Source organism: Porites lutea, chromosome 4 (assembly GCF_958299795.1).
Source record: "Porites lutea chromosome 4, jaPorLute2.1, whole genome shotgun sequence".
Taxonomy (NCBI): domain Eukaryota; kingdom Metazoa; phylum Cnidaria; class Anthozoa; order Scleractinia; family Poritidae; genus Porites; species Porites lutea.
Window position 1 is genome coordinate 18,603,131 of NC_133204.1, and position 16,085 is coordinate 18,619,215.

The 16,085-nt window shown below is 38.9% G+C and overlaps 2 protein-coding genes and 1 pseudogene across 2 annotated transcripts; 1 reads left to right on the top strand and 2 right to left on the bottom strand.

Annotated features, from left to right (window-relative positions):
* The first annotated feature begins 868 nt into the window (after positions 1-868).
* On the top strand, positions 869-2,344 carry LOC140934341 (substance-P receptor-like). Its single transcript, XM_073383985.1, has one exon. The coding sequence runs from the start codon at positions 1,328-1,330 to the stop codon at positions 2,342-2,344; it is 1,017 nt and encodes a 338-aa protein (XP_073240086.1). The 5' UTR covers positions 869-1,327.
* Positions 2,345-4,557: 2,213 nt separating this feature from the next.
* On the bottom strand, positions 4,558-8,204 carry LOC140934342 (uncharacterized). Its single transcript, XM_073383986.1, has 3 exons — positions 8,139-8,204; positions 6,283-6,661; positions 4,558-5,116 (listed from the first exon to the last, which is right to left on the bottom strand). Exons 1-3 carry the CDS (start codon positions 8,202-8,204, stop codon positions 4,746-4,748), a joined length of 816 nt encoding a protein of 271 aa, XP_073240087.1. The 3' UTR covers positions 4,558-4,745.
* Positions 8,205-11,362: 3,158 nt separating this feature from the next.
* LOC140934343 (neuronal pentraxin-1-like) lies at positions 11,363-14,029 on the bottom strand (annotated as a pseudogene).
* Between the last annotated feature and the right edge of the window lie 2,056 nt (positions 14,030-16,085).

Below are 16,085 nucleotides of genomic sequence, written 5' to 3' on the forward strand. Positions count from 1 at the left end.
TATATAAGTTTAATTTGTGGTCTCTGCACAAGCGAGAACTTGGCGTGATGAAGCAGGTCAAAGCCCGATAATAAAAGATGTGTATTCCTCGCTCTTAAAGCATGCCATGAACAGTAATTAATGACGTCTTTGCTTAAAAAAAAGCCATTGGACTCACCTGATAAATTAACACACGACTGATATTCGAACGACAGTTAACCGATATACCACCGACAGTTCACCGATATACCAATGACAGTTCACCGATATACCACCGACAGTTGACTGATATACCACCGAAAGTTGACCGATATATCACCGACATATGACCGATAGCAAGTCGAGGTGCGTCGTCGAAATATCGACCGATACTCGGCCGATAGTCTATCTCACTATCGACCGACTATCGACCGACTATCGACCGACTCTCGACCAACTATCGACCGACCATCGACCGACTATCGACCGACCATCGACCGACTATCGACCGACTATCGACCGACTATCGACCGACTGTCGACCGACTATCGACCGACTGTCGACCGACTATCGACCGACTGTCGACCGCTATATCGACCGCTATGTCGACCGATATCTCGGTCGACATTACCCACAGTAAACAAGATCCAAATATTTTAAACGCGTGGGCACGGAAAAATTACGCGAAAGCCTAAACCAGTGTATGCTTACTGGAGTATAATTGGCGGTAATCAAGAAAAACACGAACAATCGTGTACAGAAGTATAGAGCCTTAGTTTTTTTTTTTTTTTTTTTTTTCTAATCAAGAGCATAAAAAAGGAACAAGCGATCTTTGAATGAATCATTAGCAACCGTCTTCGTGTCTGGGCGTCTATCTCCAGTCTATCCGCTTGAAAAGAAATTCTAACACCAAAGGTTTGGTGGTAATTGGCTTGCCACCCTTTAACGAACCAAAAAAACATTTGGACCAATACTGGGCGAGGTCAAACAATAACTGGAAACGAATTAAAGATTAAGTGGATTGAAACAATTTTGATGATACCCTGTTGTTTTTAATTGCTTTTTTTAATCACCTCAAAAAGCAGGCGTCACTATAAGTGTCCGTGTTTTCAATGCGCAAACATTGGCAGTCCAATTTTTCCTTCAACAGAACTTGAAACACGTTCAAGATATGAAGAACACCAACACATTTTTTGTGGCTAGTAAGCTACGACTGTCGAACTGATATCAGATTTCCTCAGCTTAAACACAATCGTGTTGCCCCGTTTGCTTTGCAACATTGATCAGATCTCGATCAGTTTGACGTGTTGGTTTGTTTGTGCGAGTAGTGTATTATTTTTGTACTTGTTTGATTTAACTTATTTGAACAATGAACAACACAAGTCTGGCTACGACTGCGCCAAATGTAATTGTCAACGATTCTTGTGAAATTGAAGTAGAAAGCGCCGCTGAAAGAGTTGTCAACGTTGTTGGCTATTCAGTTATTATCCCCGTATCTATTATCGGCAACACTCTGCTGATATGTGCAGTGAAACAAAATAATCGACTCAACACCATTACATACCGCCTCATTATAAACATGGCCGTCGCAGATATACTGGTTACGGTCTGTAATATGCCTGGACGACTTACAAGGCAGATAACGGGTCAGTATTATTGGTTCGAAGGGATACCAGGAACGGTACTCTGCAAGTTCGCAAGTTTTATATCGGACTCGACAGTCTCCTGTTCCATATTAACACTGACAGTGATCGCATTTGAGCGTTTCTGTCTGATAAAATTTCCATTCAAAAAGATCATCACGATGAAAGCTGTGAAATTTGTTATACTGGCTATTTGGCTAGCATCCTTTCTCTTCGTGTCTCCGTTACTCTACGCCATGACTACCCAAGAAATAGATGGAATTGTTTACTGCTATGAAGACTGGACGCCTTTGTTTGACCAGGAAACAGCTGCGAAAGCCTACACAGTGATTACATTCGTCCTACTTTATGCCGTACCATTATTAATCATCTGTGTCTTTTACTCCATCGTTGTTTACAAGGCCTGGATTCGGCCGGTACCTCTAAACAACCGTTCAAGAAGAGCAGCGGAGTTGGGAGCTCGCAAAAAAATTCTCACGATGCTTATCGTTGTGGTTGTGGTCTTTGCGCTATGTTGGCTTCCACTACACATCTCGCTTTTCCTTTACTTTTTCCAGGCTGATGAGTATTTATGTGGGATTCCGCAATCTGGATTTAGTATCGGTGCAATTGGCCTGTTTCTAAGCCACACGGCCTCAGCGATAAATCCTTGCTTGTATGTGGCGTTCAAAAAAGATATCCGAAATGGATTTCGAAATATTTTACTCTCTTGTTGCTGTCTATGTAACTTACGACGCAAATGATGCAGATTGCACTTCTCATCCTTTAAAGAAGTCTCAAGATTCCCCAAACAAAACTAAGGAATTGAAGAGAGGGAGAAAACGAAACAACAAAAGAGAGGTAGAAAACTATAAAGACAAATGACAGTTACAGAGACTAATATATGATTGTTCAGGATTTCCTGTTTGAGATTCAAACAGTCGAATGGATTACCATGATTACCTTAAAAAACAACGGCGACTTATTTGGAGGAGGGGGAGGCGGCGCTTATTTGATGGTGACGCTCAAATAACTTTTCTCATTCACAAATAACAAAACATGTAATAATGGCTCCCTCTGTTTTTATTATAATTATTATTATTTTTTTTTTTTTTCAAAAATGATGACACAACAGGGAAAGAAACGTAAAACATAACAGAAGTCAAGCTATTTTCAATTCTAAACTGGAGGCACATCAGCATTAACAAGTGTCAAAAAAAATAATAATTATACAATGGAAGCTTTCCAAACGGACACTCACGTGAGTGGACAGTTCTACTAACAATCGCCTTCACAGAACCCCGTTTTTCTCTACTCCTATACAAACTCTGTATCTTTTTACATTCCTGTAAGCGGCCAGCTCCAGTTAGGGATTCACGTCCCGAGGAGAGTCCCCAATAGGTTTTTCGGGATCTGGGATTTCCGTTACTTGAAGCTCGGGATACGGGATTTAAAACCAAAATTCGGGATCGAAAGAATGTGCGGGAGGTGGGATGCCAAAAATAACCCTCGGGATTACGGGATCGAACAAAATTAGGGGTCGGGATTAAGAGATTGAAGGACCCTATTGGGGATCGTCTTCCGAGGGTGTGCGCTCACGACGGCTTCCACTGTATTTAAAATCGGCAAACGCTGCATGATAGCTGAAAGGGTTAGGGGCTTTTTCGGAGGCACCTTTCTTTTGGGTAAATATGGGGTGTTTTAAAATATAGTAAAGATAGCACATAGTTTGATAGAACCTACGCTTAAATCCAAAGGGGAGTTAGAGGGAATGGATACAAATAAAGTTGACTTTATGTCTGGTACTGTAAATCATCTTTAGGCTCCGCAATGAGTTGTAAATTTAGTACATTTCTTTTGTTTTACGCAAAGCCTCGGAGCCAAGTATGAATTTTAATGTATTGAAAATTGGTCTATTACCATTAATTATCAAAAGTGTCACCAAGCAACGGATGCCGACATTATACGGCAGATTCAAGTTTCAGCTATTACTATTGCAAGTGTCACCAAGCAACGGATGCCGACATTATACTGCAGAAGTTTCAGCTGTTGCTTTCAAAGCTATTGCTTTCAACTAATTGCTTGTAATTAACCCATTCGCCCCCGGAAATGTTGCCGAAAAACGCTTTTAAAGCTAGTCGAGCGGTTTTCTGGTCACTGTCGGACTGTAAAGAGCAAGAATTTACCATAAAGCCATTTACCGGTCGTACACTTGGAGGCCTTCTGATCCAGATGCAGAATATCTTGGCTTGAGAAGTTCGGGCATGTGCATGCTTCTCCCCTCTTTTTTCGCTTTTCGTGTGTCGTTGTTTTTCTTTTGCTGGGCATTTAGTAGGCTTCATTTTGGTGGGAAACGTTTTTAGGAAAGCTTTTATGACTCTTCGGCGCGTTAAGCTCTCTTGTTTGGTTAAAAATATTTTTTCGGTCTTAACATCAACTTAGATCATAGTATTTTTGGCTGCTTTAGAAAAAGCAGAAAAAATATGCCAGTTCAAAGGAAGCATAGCTATTTGGAAAGCTTCCTTAACGATAAGCCAAGTTAACCTCCCGGCGCATCAGGCTTGTTTCAGAATGTAAGTTAAGATGAATCCACCGCCGTTAGAAGTATTGACAAGTGCAGACGAAGCCTTCGGGTCGGTTGGAAGAATACAGAAATGGAAAACACAGCATAAGTGGACTACTAAAAGCGGTTTTCAAATCTCTGTGGTCAAATCGATTAAAGGCCTGCATCGATAATATTGCTGGGAGTCATGTGACAGGAGTATTTTCATTTTTTATTGTTAGTATCCACAACTAATATTGTTCGAGCTTTTAGACAGACTACATTGTAGGTTTTAATCTTATATTTTTGATGTCAGGTTATAAAGTTGACAAGAAACAAATTCAGCACTAAAGCACATGCAACCGATAGTCTGAAATGTCATCCGTCATCCGCGGAGGTGCGGGTTCTGTTAATTCAGAGCTGAATTTAGTCTTATTAAAGTTGAGCCGCGGTCAAAGTTAAGCAAAGAAGGTTATTAGGTTAAAATCCCTACATGCTTGGTTTCCATTGTAAAAGCGCAGATAACTGTGACCAACAATTTCCAAGCCATCTAGTTACAGATAGTGCACTGCTTTGTTAAAGCTTCTCGTCAAGGAAATAAATTATATCGGTTCAGTTTCACTCTAGAAAACTAACTGAACATACGGTGGAAGAATTCGAATTTCATTAAAATCTAGTTGACGTTCTTCCCCGGTGTCAAACTGCACGTGATAAGTTCCTTGCCAGCAGTCTTCATTCCGTCTCACCACCACCCCTGGAATGTAGCTTGCATCACCAGGAAAATGGCCAATTACACGCTGAGTTGCATGCACATGACTGTATGAAGGAATGATGTCAAGGATAATGGCTCTTTCGTCGCTGGCTTGGTGTGAAATGGGGCCTAAATGATCCAGTTCCACGTCTATGTAGAGTCTCTCACCATAGTGAATTTGTTGCTTCACAAAACCACGGTAGTAAAGGTTGTCTTTCCAGCGAGCAAAAACACGGGCGCCGACTAAAATAAGAAAATGGATGTAAATTCGTCAATAAAGTTAAAGTAAACAGTCATTTTCTACTGAGCTACATGCAAACGAACATAAAAACTCCCAATGATGTTGGGAATTGTATGCATCGTGGGACGGAAACAACCCATAGACTTTGTAAGCCATGCATAATGCGCCTGCGTGGCCCTAACAATGTTGGTAGAGCTGTGCAAACGGATTTATCATTGCTGCCCTACGCTTCTGGGATCACAGAACAAAAGAAATGTTGGGAGTTGTTGGCTAAAAGGTGTGAATGGTTTCAAACTTTGCGCAACAACTCCCAACAACGCGCAACAACATGCAACAGGGTGTGCAAACGGACGCGACATGTAACATGCAAAAATTTTGGGAGTTGATGGCCAGCAAAGTTGCGTCGGATGGCATGGGGTTTAATTTCATTCGAAAACGTATCTTTTTTCTCTGGTGTGGACGCCATACTAAATCACTTTGCCTGCTTGAGTCGAAAAGATCCGCACTGAAGTTTAGTTGGTGACAGGACAAGCGGGAAAATAAGTGTGTAACATTTTTGACTTGCTCTCCCTTTACCACAATGCTCACAAACCTAAACAGAGATGAACGCAAGTTTTGTCGACACTCTAGGTGAAAAAATGTTGAAGTCGATCCTAAAAAAAAATTCCGTTTTACTCCCAAACTATTATTAATTATTATTTATAAATTTCACAATAACGGATCCGGACACTTCATCTTTAAACTAAAGTCAGTTTATGAACATATAAAAATCATATATGTGAACTGCGGAGTGAAGAATTATTTGAAGGAAGATCATCTCAAACGTATCTGCGATGATCTTCCTTCAAATAATTAAAGTCAGTTTATCGTAGTTTTACAAATGAAGGTAAAGAATTGGGAAAAACCAGAAACGTGTTTGCAATCCTTGATATTTAGTGTTAAAATGTTATCTGATAAAACTTTCTCGCAATCAAAACAAGTTCGAGGCTTGAGGAAACAATTTCACACAATTTCTGCTTTTTCTGCTTTTTGTCGCCCGAAGCCTCGGTGACTTAGTTCTTAGGAATTCAGGAAATGTTTACTAGCCGTAAACTCACAAAGTACGATCAGGCTTTCTTTTTTTTAAGGGAAGGCGTGATCGCAAGCTATAAGCTCATTGAGTAAATACCTTCATGAGCTGATCGGCAAAATGGAAGCTTTCGTAAATGTGGAAGCGTGTAATTCCCACGATGATTATTATCCAAAGTAACCTCATACAACTCCTTTTCATGTGGACAAAAAATCCTTGTCACAAAGCCAGTAAGATATTTCTGGCTCTCATTCATCAATGGTGACAATGCAATCACGTGATCACCTAAAGTGACCCATGCTGGAGTGGAGTCTGGTACAACTACAGTCCTGTCTTCATAGCTGCACTCGATTTGACCTCCGTTGTCCAGTGTGACTAAAAATTTTAGTCCTTCTGAATTAGCCACCTTTCCAGGAAGATATTCACCGTCTGATGTTCTTGTCAGAATTCGACTTCCTTCACAAAAAAAGGAACGAGTCTGGTTTGGCGAAAAGTCATCTCAGTGTTCGGGCTCATTAATGAAATTTGTTTTGTGACTACTTATTTGACTTTGTAGTTAGTAGGTAACTTAAGCAACAGGAACAACCACGACTACGGCAGTGAAAACGTCAGTTCTTTGAAAAGGAATGAATTTGTGTCCTTTCAAACTTAATCGCGTCTATTCGGACCCACTCTGTTTGTCAAATGTAGGCCATTTTTCCTGGACTTGAATTCTTAAGACTTAATCCAGGTTCAAAACGAGTAAGGAAAATTCGTCTTCGTATGTTCATGGCCTCCTATTTCACGTTGTAGTTGTCCGGTAAACGTCAAAGAAGTGTACTAAACAAGCGTGATGCGCGTGCAGAGCTAGCTGTTCTTTTGCTCAATAGAACCAATTTTATTTTGGACGTTGTCATTCTCGTTGTCGTATAGTGGTTGCTTAAGCGCCCTATTCTCGGTTATCAACAGCGAAGAGGCTCTGACACTCTCTGAATACAGTGTAGAACGATAGCTAACGATGGTTAAGTTTAACTAGGTTTGAACTTAAGGCTAGTCGTCTTTCCAAGGAACATGTGCTAAAGTTATGGAGCCTTCACACCACGATGCCGGCGATCCGAGGTCTACTTATGACAACACAAAACGATACCCTAAATAGATCTTTAAAACACCCCAAAATTTAAACTAGCTTGAGTCTTTTTATTCTTACCTTTTTAGTTATTTTCTATTGCATTGTAAATGTATGATTGAAAAAATGTTTCCGTTAAAGAACATTAAATATTAAATTATACCCAAATAGTATACAGATAATGTACCTTCAGGAACAAAGTTTTCCACAAAGAGGAAAACACGCAGCGATACTGTTAACACAAACAATGTTGCCTTCACTATGATACACATCATACAAACTAAAGGAAAATGAGAAAGAAAAACATAAAACTGAAAGCAACAAACGGACTTTCTTTCTAAAGATCACTTTTGCTACACCAAATTCCACCTGATTTTCTGAAACCGGCACTCCTTTTTGGATTTTGAATTTCACCGAATAATCCGACAACCTGAATTCAAACTAAAGCGAGAACGCTGATGTACATGCAATTGCCGTTACATAAACGGCCACTTAAAATAGCGACAGCTTAACATTAAAATATATTTAACAAGAATCTTATACTAGCCATGATATATTTATACTGGTGTACTTATAAACATTAACAGTTTAAATTTTAGGTACATTTGATCACTGTTTTAACAGATAATACGCCAATTTCTTTTTTCACTTTTTCCTAGATAAATTTTAATAATAACCCATACAAATTATTGATGTTCAATATTTCCAATCATCGGTATTTTTTACATTTATAGTTGGTACTCAGAGACGTATCATGAAAGACAGTTAGTGGATAATTTAAGCCAAACTGTTTCAGAAAAAAAATTCTCGAGATAACCGGTAACTGATTTCCGAAAATAGATTTATTCACCTTGAAACTGTTATCCATGGCTGTGGTGGATGGAAGGGGGAAAGTTATTTTCTTCTCTATATACATCTCTCGTGTTTGGAAATTTAAAATGGTCAATATATCATAGTTTTATATCAGTGATCACGTTTCCTAAAGATTTGAAGTGTGCATGTTCACAATTCTTACCTGATATTTTACAGCAAAAGTCAGATAAGAACCCCTCTTCGAGTTATTTTCTTAGTAACACAAGAAGCATTTCTCTGTTTGTACATAATAGTGATATTGAACTTTTTCAGCAAATATGTCAATCATTCAAGGCTGTAGAAAATTTTTGTTGGAAAATCAAACAATAATTTCACTTCCATTTTTTTAATAGAAGATACATCGTTCCTGTTTCGATGTTCCTGAATTAATGATTATTCACTTTTTTAATTGTTACTGGAGAACAAAAAGAAGACCAACTGCACCCGAGTTGACTGAATATAATGAGATGCATGTGTCTGCTTCCATAACACCACCTTTTACCAGCCAGTCATAATCATTAACACTTCTATAAGAAAAGATACTACTCGGAGATACTAGTAGATTTCTCGAGCTATTCTAAATCCGAGTTTAAAATATATGTATGTATGTATGTCGACCTCAACAGTTAACATTCACACAAAGAGGAGCGTTTGAAACTTGCAGAGAATAGTATGCAAGCTTAATTCGCCCTGAATTGTGTCGTATGTTTTAAAATCACATGGCACCAAAAGTAGGCGACACTAGTTTTTAGAAGAATGACTGATAGTAAAACGATGGCATTTTTTCAGATACGACATTTAGAGACACTTATTCTAGACTAAGAAACAATGCATACTAAATCAACCTGTTTTTAAACAATTAAAATAGCAGTTTATGATTCTTAACTTATGCATGGTTGATTGAATATAGTAAGGAAAGTGCTAAAAGAAACTTTCAGAAAATTTAATTGAAAGATTGTTACTTGGGAAAGTTTGCTTCTTGGCAACTGTTAAATTACAGTTATTTATTTACTCTTTATACCTCCCTGGTAGCAAGGGTAGGCAAACTAATAACCATTTATTAAAACGAAGAAATAGTTTGTGTGCTTTAAACGCAAATAAACAGAAAATTTCAAAACTGTAACGGCAAATTGATTATTAAAAATGTATCTTAAAACTTCACATCAACGCAATTTAAACGATTTAGTTAGTGTATATAAAACTCTCATTTCTATTTCAGGACAAATTCAGTGATGAATTATGACAGAGATTTGGAGACGTGGGATTTTTTTCATTTCCAACGTAATTACTATATTCAAAGGCTACAGGCTACCTTACCTTAAGTCCGTCCTGCAGTAGTTTACATTTTATACCTAATCCGTACTTTAGTCTGTAGTTAACAATTTAACCCTAGTTTTGACCCGGCGACTATTCGCCTCTAGTTCAAAGAACGACTGCTAAATGTTTCACTTGTGATTAATGAGTCGTAAAAATGAAAAGAATTGCTCTATCTCTCCTCTATTTCCACTGGTATCAATAACGAAAATAGTCAGCGCCTAGTGGACGATGGGAAGAGAAAAGGCAAATTCCTCTCCAACCCTTTTCCCATCATCCCTCGCGTGCTAGGGGCACACTGAAGAGGCCTCCGCGTTGCCTTTGCGCAGGACAAAGGAATTGCTATCATTAAAAGTCTTCTGTATTTTGCTTCAAATTCCTGATGTAAATAGCGCGTTAATTCACACGAGGTTAAAACGGAATCCATTAGAAAATGGAGTAATTTTTTTTTTTAGTGGACAAAAACCTTGTCCCAGAATAACTTCAAGCATATTAATTATTGCACCCTTTTTACACTTTTCAAGGGCTTTAAAAGTAATAAGTTATATGAAACAACTCCAACGAAAAGGTTCTTATTGGAGTTCGAGAAAACTTCAAAAGCTTCAAATTTCACAAAATGAAATCTTACGCATGACGATTTACTCGTGTTTGCTCAATTCTTTTGAGATTTGAAAATTATTTTCTCTGGCTCCCATAAGCAATTGTCTTTGGTGTTATAGGCGAATCTTTGTTTACACTTTTTGCCTCATTAACATACGTTTATCACTATCTGATGACGCTAATAAAATAAAAACTCTGAATATTGAAAGGGTATAACAGTTTCAGTTATCTCTGAAAATTTGAGCCCAATGCACCGAAAGGTTTGGGAGAAATTCTCTTCAAAAAAGTGAAAATTTTACTTCGAAAGTATGGCTCATTAAGTTTTTGGCCACACAGCAATTTCGCAGTTTTTTATGCCTGATATACCCTTCAATATTGCTTGCAAAGAGCTGAAAATTGCACAAATTGCTCAACTTAATCAGATCTTTCAACTTTTGCATTTAGTTCATTTATACGGCCACGGATTCTATGAGTTAAGTCGTTTGCTAATGAGGAAAGATGAGGACGACTATTAAAGATGACTAATTATATCAATAGCCCTTGAAAAGTGTAAATAAAGGTACAATATGGCCTAAATTACTCAATTTCTTGGTGGATTCCGCCTTAAAACTTTTACCGGGACAAGATTAGGAGTGAATTCTCTCTAACACGGTCCGATACTGTAGCAGTGTAGGTCTTAGCGATGTTGCCGTCTTTTAAAGGGACAAGCAGATGATAGACCTATTCTAGGTGTTAATTTTAGGGAGGCTTCTGTGACGGCTGCATTATTCAACAGAGTGTTTTCACATGACGTCACGTCGGCCATATTGGTGTCCCTGAGCAATGAAACGGCGGCCATGTTGGTATCCCAAAACAATCCTCTGGGAGTTGAACTCTTTTCTTATGTAAATGATTTCTTTTGTTCCATAAATTTGCATAGATGCTGGCCACGTGAGTGAAAACGCTCTATAGTTGCCGCGTTCTGCCTTTGAACTACAGGCTCCCGAGAAAGCGTAGTAAGGATAAGATGAAGAAAGACTCTTCTCTACCCCTCCTCCTTCTCCCGTCGGTTTTTCGTTTCTTTTCGCTCCCAATGATATTTTCGTGGTGAGGCCACAAGTTTTATTTAAGATAACGTCATTGTTCTTAGTCTAATTGAATAACAAGTTGCATAAACCTTACAGAAAATTAATTAACCATTAAAGCGAATTGAAATCTAGATAATTTCTTGCCTATAGCGGAAGCTAAAATTGAGCTAGATTGTTTTCAGAGAATAGTGTAGTGTACTGAAAACAAACTATTACTTTCCTTGATTCTTATCAAGTAAGCTCAAGCACATGAAGAGGGAATTTCAAACGCGGCACATCCTTTAACTCCGTACATAAAATTGGATCATTTGTAGACGTCTCCTCTGATTCCAAGGTTACTGGAGCAAGATTCAGAAAAAACAATGATAGCGTCTTTTGGCAGGACATAGGACCACACATTAACCCTAGCCAAGTTTCCTACAAAGCTCTGGTCTTCGTCGAAATCGTAGCCGGCTTCATCCTGTTCCTGGCACAGAACCAAAGATCCCCCAGCCTTGATGGTGTAGCCCTTCATAAAGTCTGTCCCTTGTTTTTCCATTACTCCATCTTTGAAGAACTGATAAGTGCCCTCGTCGTTGTTCCATGTCACGCAGATAGCATGCCATTTGCCATCATTTGCCGATATCCCTATAGTCCTGTTAGTGAAAAACGAAAGTTACTGTGCCATACCGAATAATCCGCTTTACCAAAACAGCTGAGCTAAAACAATCTCGCGCCTGTACTATTGATGACATCAGTACCCGATATCGCAAACATCTTCCAAATCTCTTAAACGCTGGCTGATTATAAAAAATTATCCATTGTATTTGTGCCATTCAGCGAGGAAGAAATATTTTGAATGAATATAGTTTTTTGGCTATCTAAGTGATTTCGGGATTTCTCGCGTTGGTCTTGATATAATAGATCCTTTATCGACAAGGATTGTTCGGTCGATATGGCTGGATATTGGCCTTGATTTCGTCTTGTAACATAACATCGCTCCAAAAAAGCTTGGTCAACATTGAGCCATCTTGACTTCACGCTCGGTCATGATCATTCAAGTTTCTATGTAGGATTTATCGTTTGGGGAAGTTTGAGCTACCTTTGGGGTCCGGGGATGCTCCCCCGGATACTTTTTTGAATTCATATGCGCTGAGATGCAATCTGGTACATTTTGAGACACAATTTTTAGAAATGTTACAATATGCGCACTGACCTCGTCGCGTTAGCATGATTTTACCGATATAGTTACTTATATACTGTAATGATAACAATATTTTTGGGGGGGAGGCGTCTACCCCTCAAATACCCTACGGATAGAACCCTATTCAATTAGGTACGGCGCTTATTCGGGAGCAAACCTCTTTTGATCTAAAACGGTATGACCTTCAAAAATCCATACTCTGGCTGGATTCACTGGATGAAATCGAAAATCTGAAACTTAAGAGTAAGTCCAGGCAAGCAACCCTCCTTTTAATACGCGGGAAATTCAAGGAGTTTTATGGTTCCCACCATATTGTTATCACGCTGAAGAATCCGGATTTTTCGGTTTTTCTATATTTTTTTCTCTTGTTTTCGAGTTTTTCCAAGGAAATACACCATTAATTGAATATAACGTACTTCTCTTCACCACCAATGAGCAGCTTAAAATTATCGTAGTTAATCAAAAGCAGTTCTTTATCCTCTCCTTGAACGGCATAACTAAATGGCGTTCCTGCATTAGTGCCGCTTGATTTCATCCAGAAACAGACGGTAAACGCGCTTAAACTGGGCATGTTCCACACCTGGGCATAACTGGTCACTTCTTGTTTTGGAAAACGAAGGGCAAAATCTTTAAATGATAGAAACACGACTAAATGCGTACGTCAATGATTTCGTTTCATATGACTACATGGCACTGAGTTCTTCCCTGTGGTGTTACGTCAATGGGGAAGTGAAATACAAAGATTTGGTTTTATCAACTAGTGTCTTGGCTAGAAAGAAAGAGAAGCTGATCTTTTTAGACCTTCGTCACGGAGCAAATCCGGGGATTGTTGGTTGTGGGTGTGGTTTACATACGGGGGGGCTGAAACTATGTTCAGTGGTAGGAGCATGGTAAAATGGGAAAGGGTGACAGGGTGGCGCATCACGTTGGCTTTTTTTGGGCCATCACGCATCACAGGGAAAACTGAACTAGCCATCACGCATCATTTAAATGAGGTGTAAATGCAGTAAGTTAACATGGCAAATATATCAACTCTTGAATTAATAAACTCTAAATATGCTTTCAGGGTCCTTTTTGGGTAGAAAAGAAAATGATTTCATGAATATAAGTTTTGAATGTCTGTGCTTCTAGTTTCAAATGATATTCACCAATCACTGAAATCTATAAAGAATTAAACGCTTCACGCGTTGTAAATATAGAAAATCACGCACCATACAGCAGAAAGGGCAGCTATGCCCAATCACGCCTCACGCGGCTAATTTGTGCCCGATTCACGCATCTCGCTGATAGTTTGTGACCCATCGCGTCACGGAATACCCCTTTGCCACCCTGATGAAAAAACGTTACACTCTCACTTGGGAAGAGCATCCATTCTTGGCCCCAATCCCCTCACCTTTATTCCATCTCCCTTTCCTATTCGACGCTTGCAAAGGAGGCTATAAAGTTCTAGGCAATAATTTTCATTCGAAGTTATTTTACAGAAAGGTGTCGTTGGTTACCCCTAAGCTTTCCGTAATTTCTTTTGACAAAAAGAACACGGAAATTGTTCCAGTTCTTCTAACATACATGTCCAGGAGCCCATCGGGGGTTGAAGGGCTCCTAGCACGTATTACTGTCTCTTTGAACATGACAACGGTAAAGGTATGACTTGCTCTCCATGGGGTAACTGCTGTCGAGTCCAGCAAAGCAAAGACCAACCACGAGCGAAGCAAGTAACGAGAACATGGTGCAGTCGTAGCTGAAAGTTAAAAAATAGAAACCTTCTTAGATGACTTTTAAAACTAAATTTACTAAACCTTTATCAAGGGCTGAAAGATGTTTTAACACTAAGAAAATGCATTGATTAGTGGGTTTTCAAGAAGGAAAAGGAATAACACATCGACCTGTGGGCTGTGGTGGTTTTATATACATGCATCATCATTCTTGTAACAAGTTATACGTTTTCTTTTCTTTTTTGCCTGACCCACTTGCTTTTCAAGTAGAGCGGGAAATGAGAAAAAAAAAACACACTACAGGGGTATGGCGTTTAATGCTTAAGATTGTGGATTAGCCAAAAAACGGTTTTTTACGCTTAGTTTAAACATAGTAATGCTTCAGGTTTCTACTATTTCTGAGCAAATGTCATACGTCAAAATATGCTGATAAGCAGTGTTTGGTTTCTCAGGGGCGGATCCAGGATTTTTTTTAGGAGGGGGTGCACTCGTCTCTTGCTCTACTTCAACACCAATAAATCACATAGTTTTTTTTTTTGTTTTTTTTTTTTTTGCAGAATACCAGTTGTATTAGAAAACCGCAGGTCATCTCAGAGGGGGTTCGCACCCCCTGCACCATCCCCTTAGATAAGCCCCTGTTTCTACAGGCTCAAATGAATAAAAATCTTAGGAGAATTTGCAAAATGATCATTTAAGATTGGGTTTATAACTGCATAAAATAAAAAGTGAATTATTCGAAATTCCTACTTTCACTTAAAAAGCTCTACTCACTTTTCACTCTCAGCTGTATAAGCTTACCAAGCAGAAGTCGCCAGTAGACCGCAAGTGGAAATAACTACAAGCGATATGTTGACGCTTTATATGTACTCATCAAACAGGAAAAATGGCGATGGTTCTCGAGGACTAACACTAACAGCCGATTATTTGAGAGAGAATTGTTGCCATGCTATAGCAGAATTGCCGGCCATTTGAAAGGAACGCCCGTTTGTTAAAGAAAAGGTCTCTTCGACGACCTAACCCATAAACTTCCCTCCCTTGGCGACCATACCATAACTGAATTGTCCTGTTTGCTAGATCCGGAAATTGCTATGTCCTGGTTATATAATTAAACCTCTTCTTGAGTCATTCTTTTTAGGAATTTAATATAAAAAAGCAACGGGGGAAAATAGTGAGAAACCGCGAGCATTTTGCATATTTTATTACTGCGAGATAGCATATGGTCCACTTCGAGTCCCCGCTCTGACTGCTACCTACATTTCTTCCTCGGTAATCTCTAACCAAGCTCCAGTTGTCGACAATGCTTGAAAAACTAAAATGTGTCTTCGCAAATTGCGCTTAATTCTAAAAATAATGGTCAAGTCTTGTTATTAAAGACTTCTATACTACTGTATATTTAAAGCATCGAAATTGTTTCCTGTCGTACCTCTGTTGCTATAGATGGCGTCATGGATTGCAAGGATGATTAAACTTGGATCGAAACCGCTTGAAAAAGTTTGGCCAATTTTTTCAAGTTTAAATGCCATTCCTGGAAAAATTGCCCTCCAAAAATGTTATGGTGAGTGTTCCCCGGTGAAATTTAATTTGTTTGACATCTTATTCATAACTCTACAGGAACATTTCGTGTATGGCTAAAAGACGTTAAACACAGAATTGCCTTCAAACAGCATGGCCCCTTTAAAACTCTGACTGGTTATAAAAGAAACTAATAGCAGCAATATATTACACATACAAGGTTTGAATTACAGACCTACTTACAATCGTATAATAATGTGTGGAAAAATAAATCACAAAGACCCAAATGGCAAGCTAACTGGTGTGTCTCCCCCTTCTTGGTAGACTGGGAATACAGCCCTTACACCCCGCTCCTCGACACCAGGGACGTTTTATTCGCAGGCTAGCTCGCTGGGATTTGAATCCGTGACATTATGTTAAGCCCGACTTTATTGTTTAATCATGATTGATATGATGCTGATGAAGTGCGCTACTAGGCGGAAAGTGCGTCAACCAGAAACAAAAGCATTTCGATTACGTAAAAAATAATACATGTAGAGGGTTTTTAATCAGAACGC

Coding starts and splice junctions, on each gene's coding strand:
- LOC140934341 (XM_073383985.1), top strand. CDS start 1,328: ATGAACAACACAAGTCTGGCTACGACTGCGCCAAATGTAATTGTCAAC.
- LOC140934342 (XM_073383986.1), bottom strand. CDS start 8,204: ATGTATATAGAGAAGAAAATAACTTTCCCCCTTCCATCCACCACAGCC. Junction 6,662..8,138: donor CCATGGATAACAGTTTCAAG/GTGAATAAATCT, acceptor TCGCCAAACCAG/ACTCGTTCCTTTTTTTGTGA. Junction 5,117..6,282: donor TTGCCGATCAGCTCATGAAG/GTATTTACTCAA, acceptor TTCTTATTTTAG/TCGGCGCCCGTGTTTTTGCT.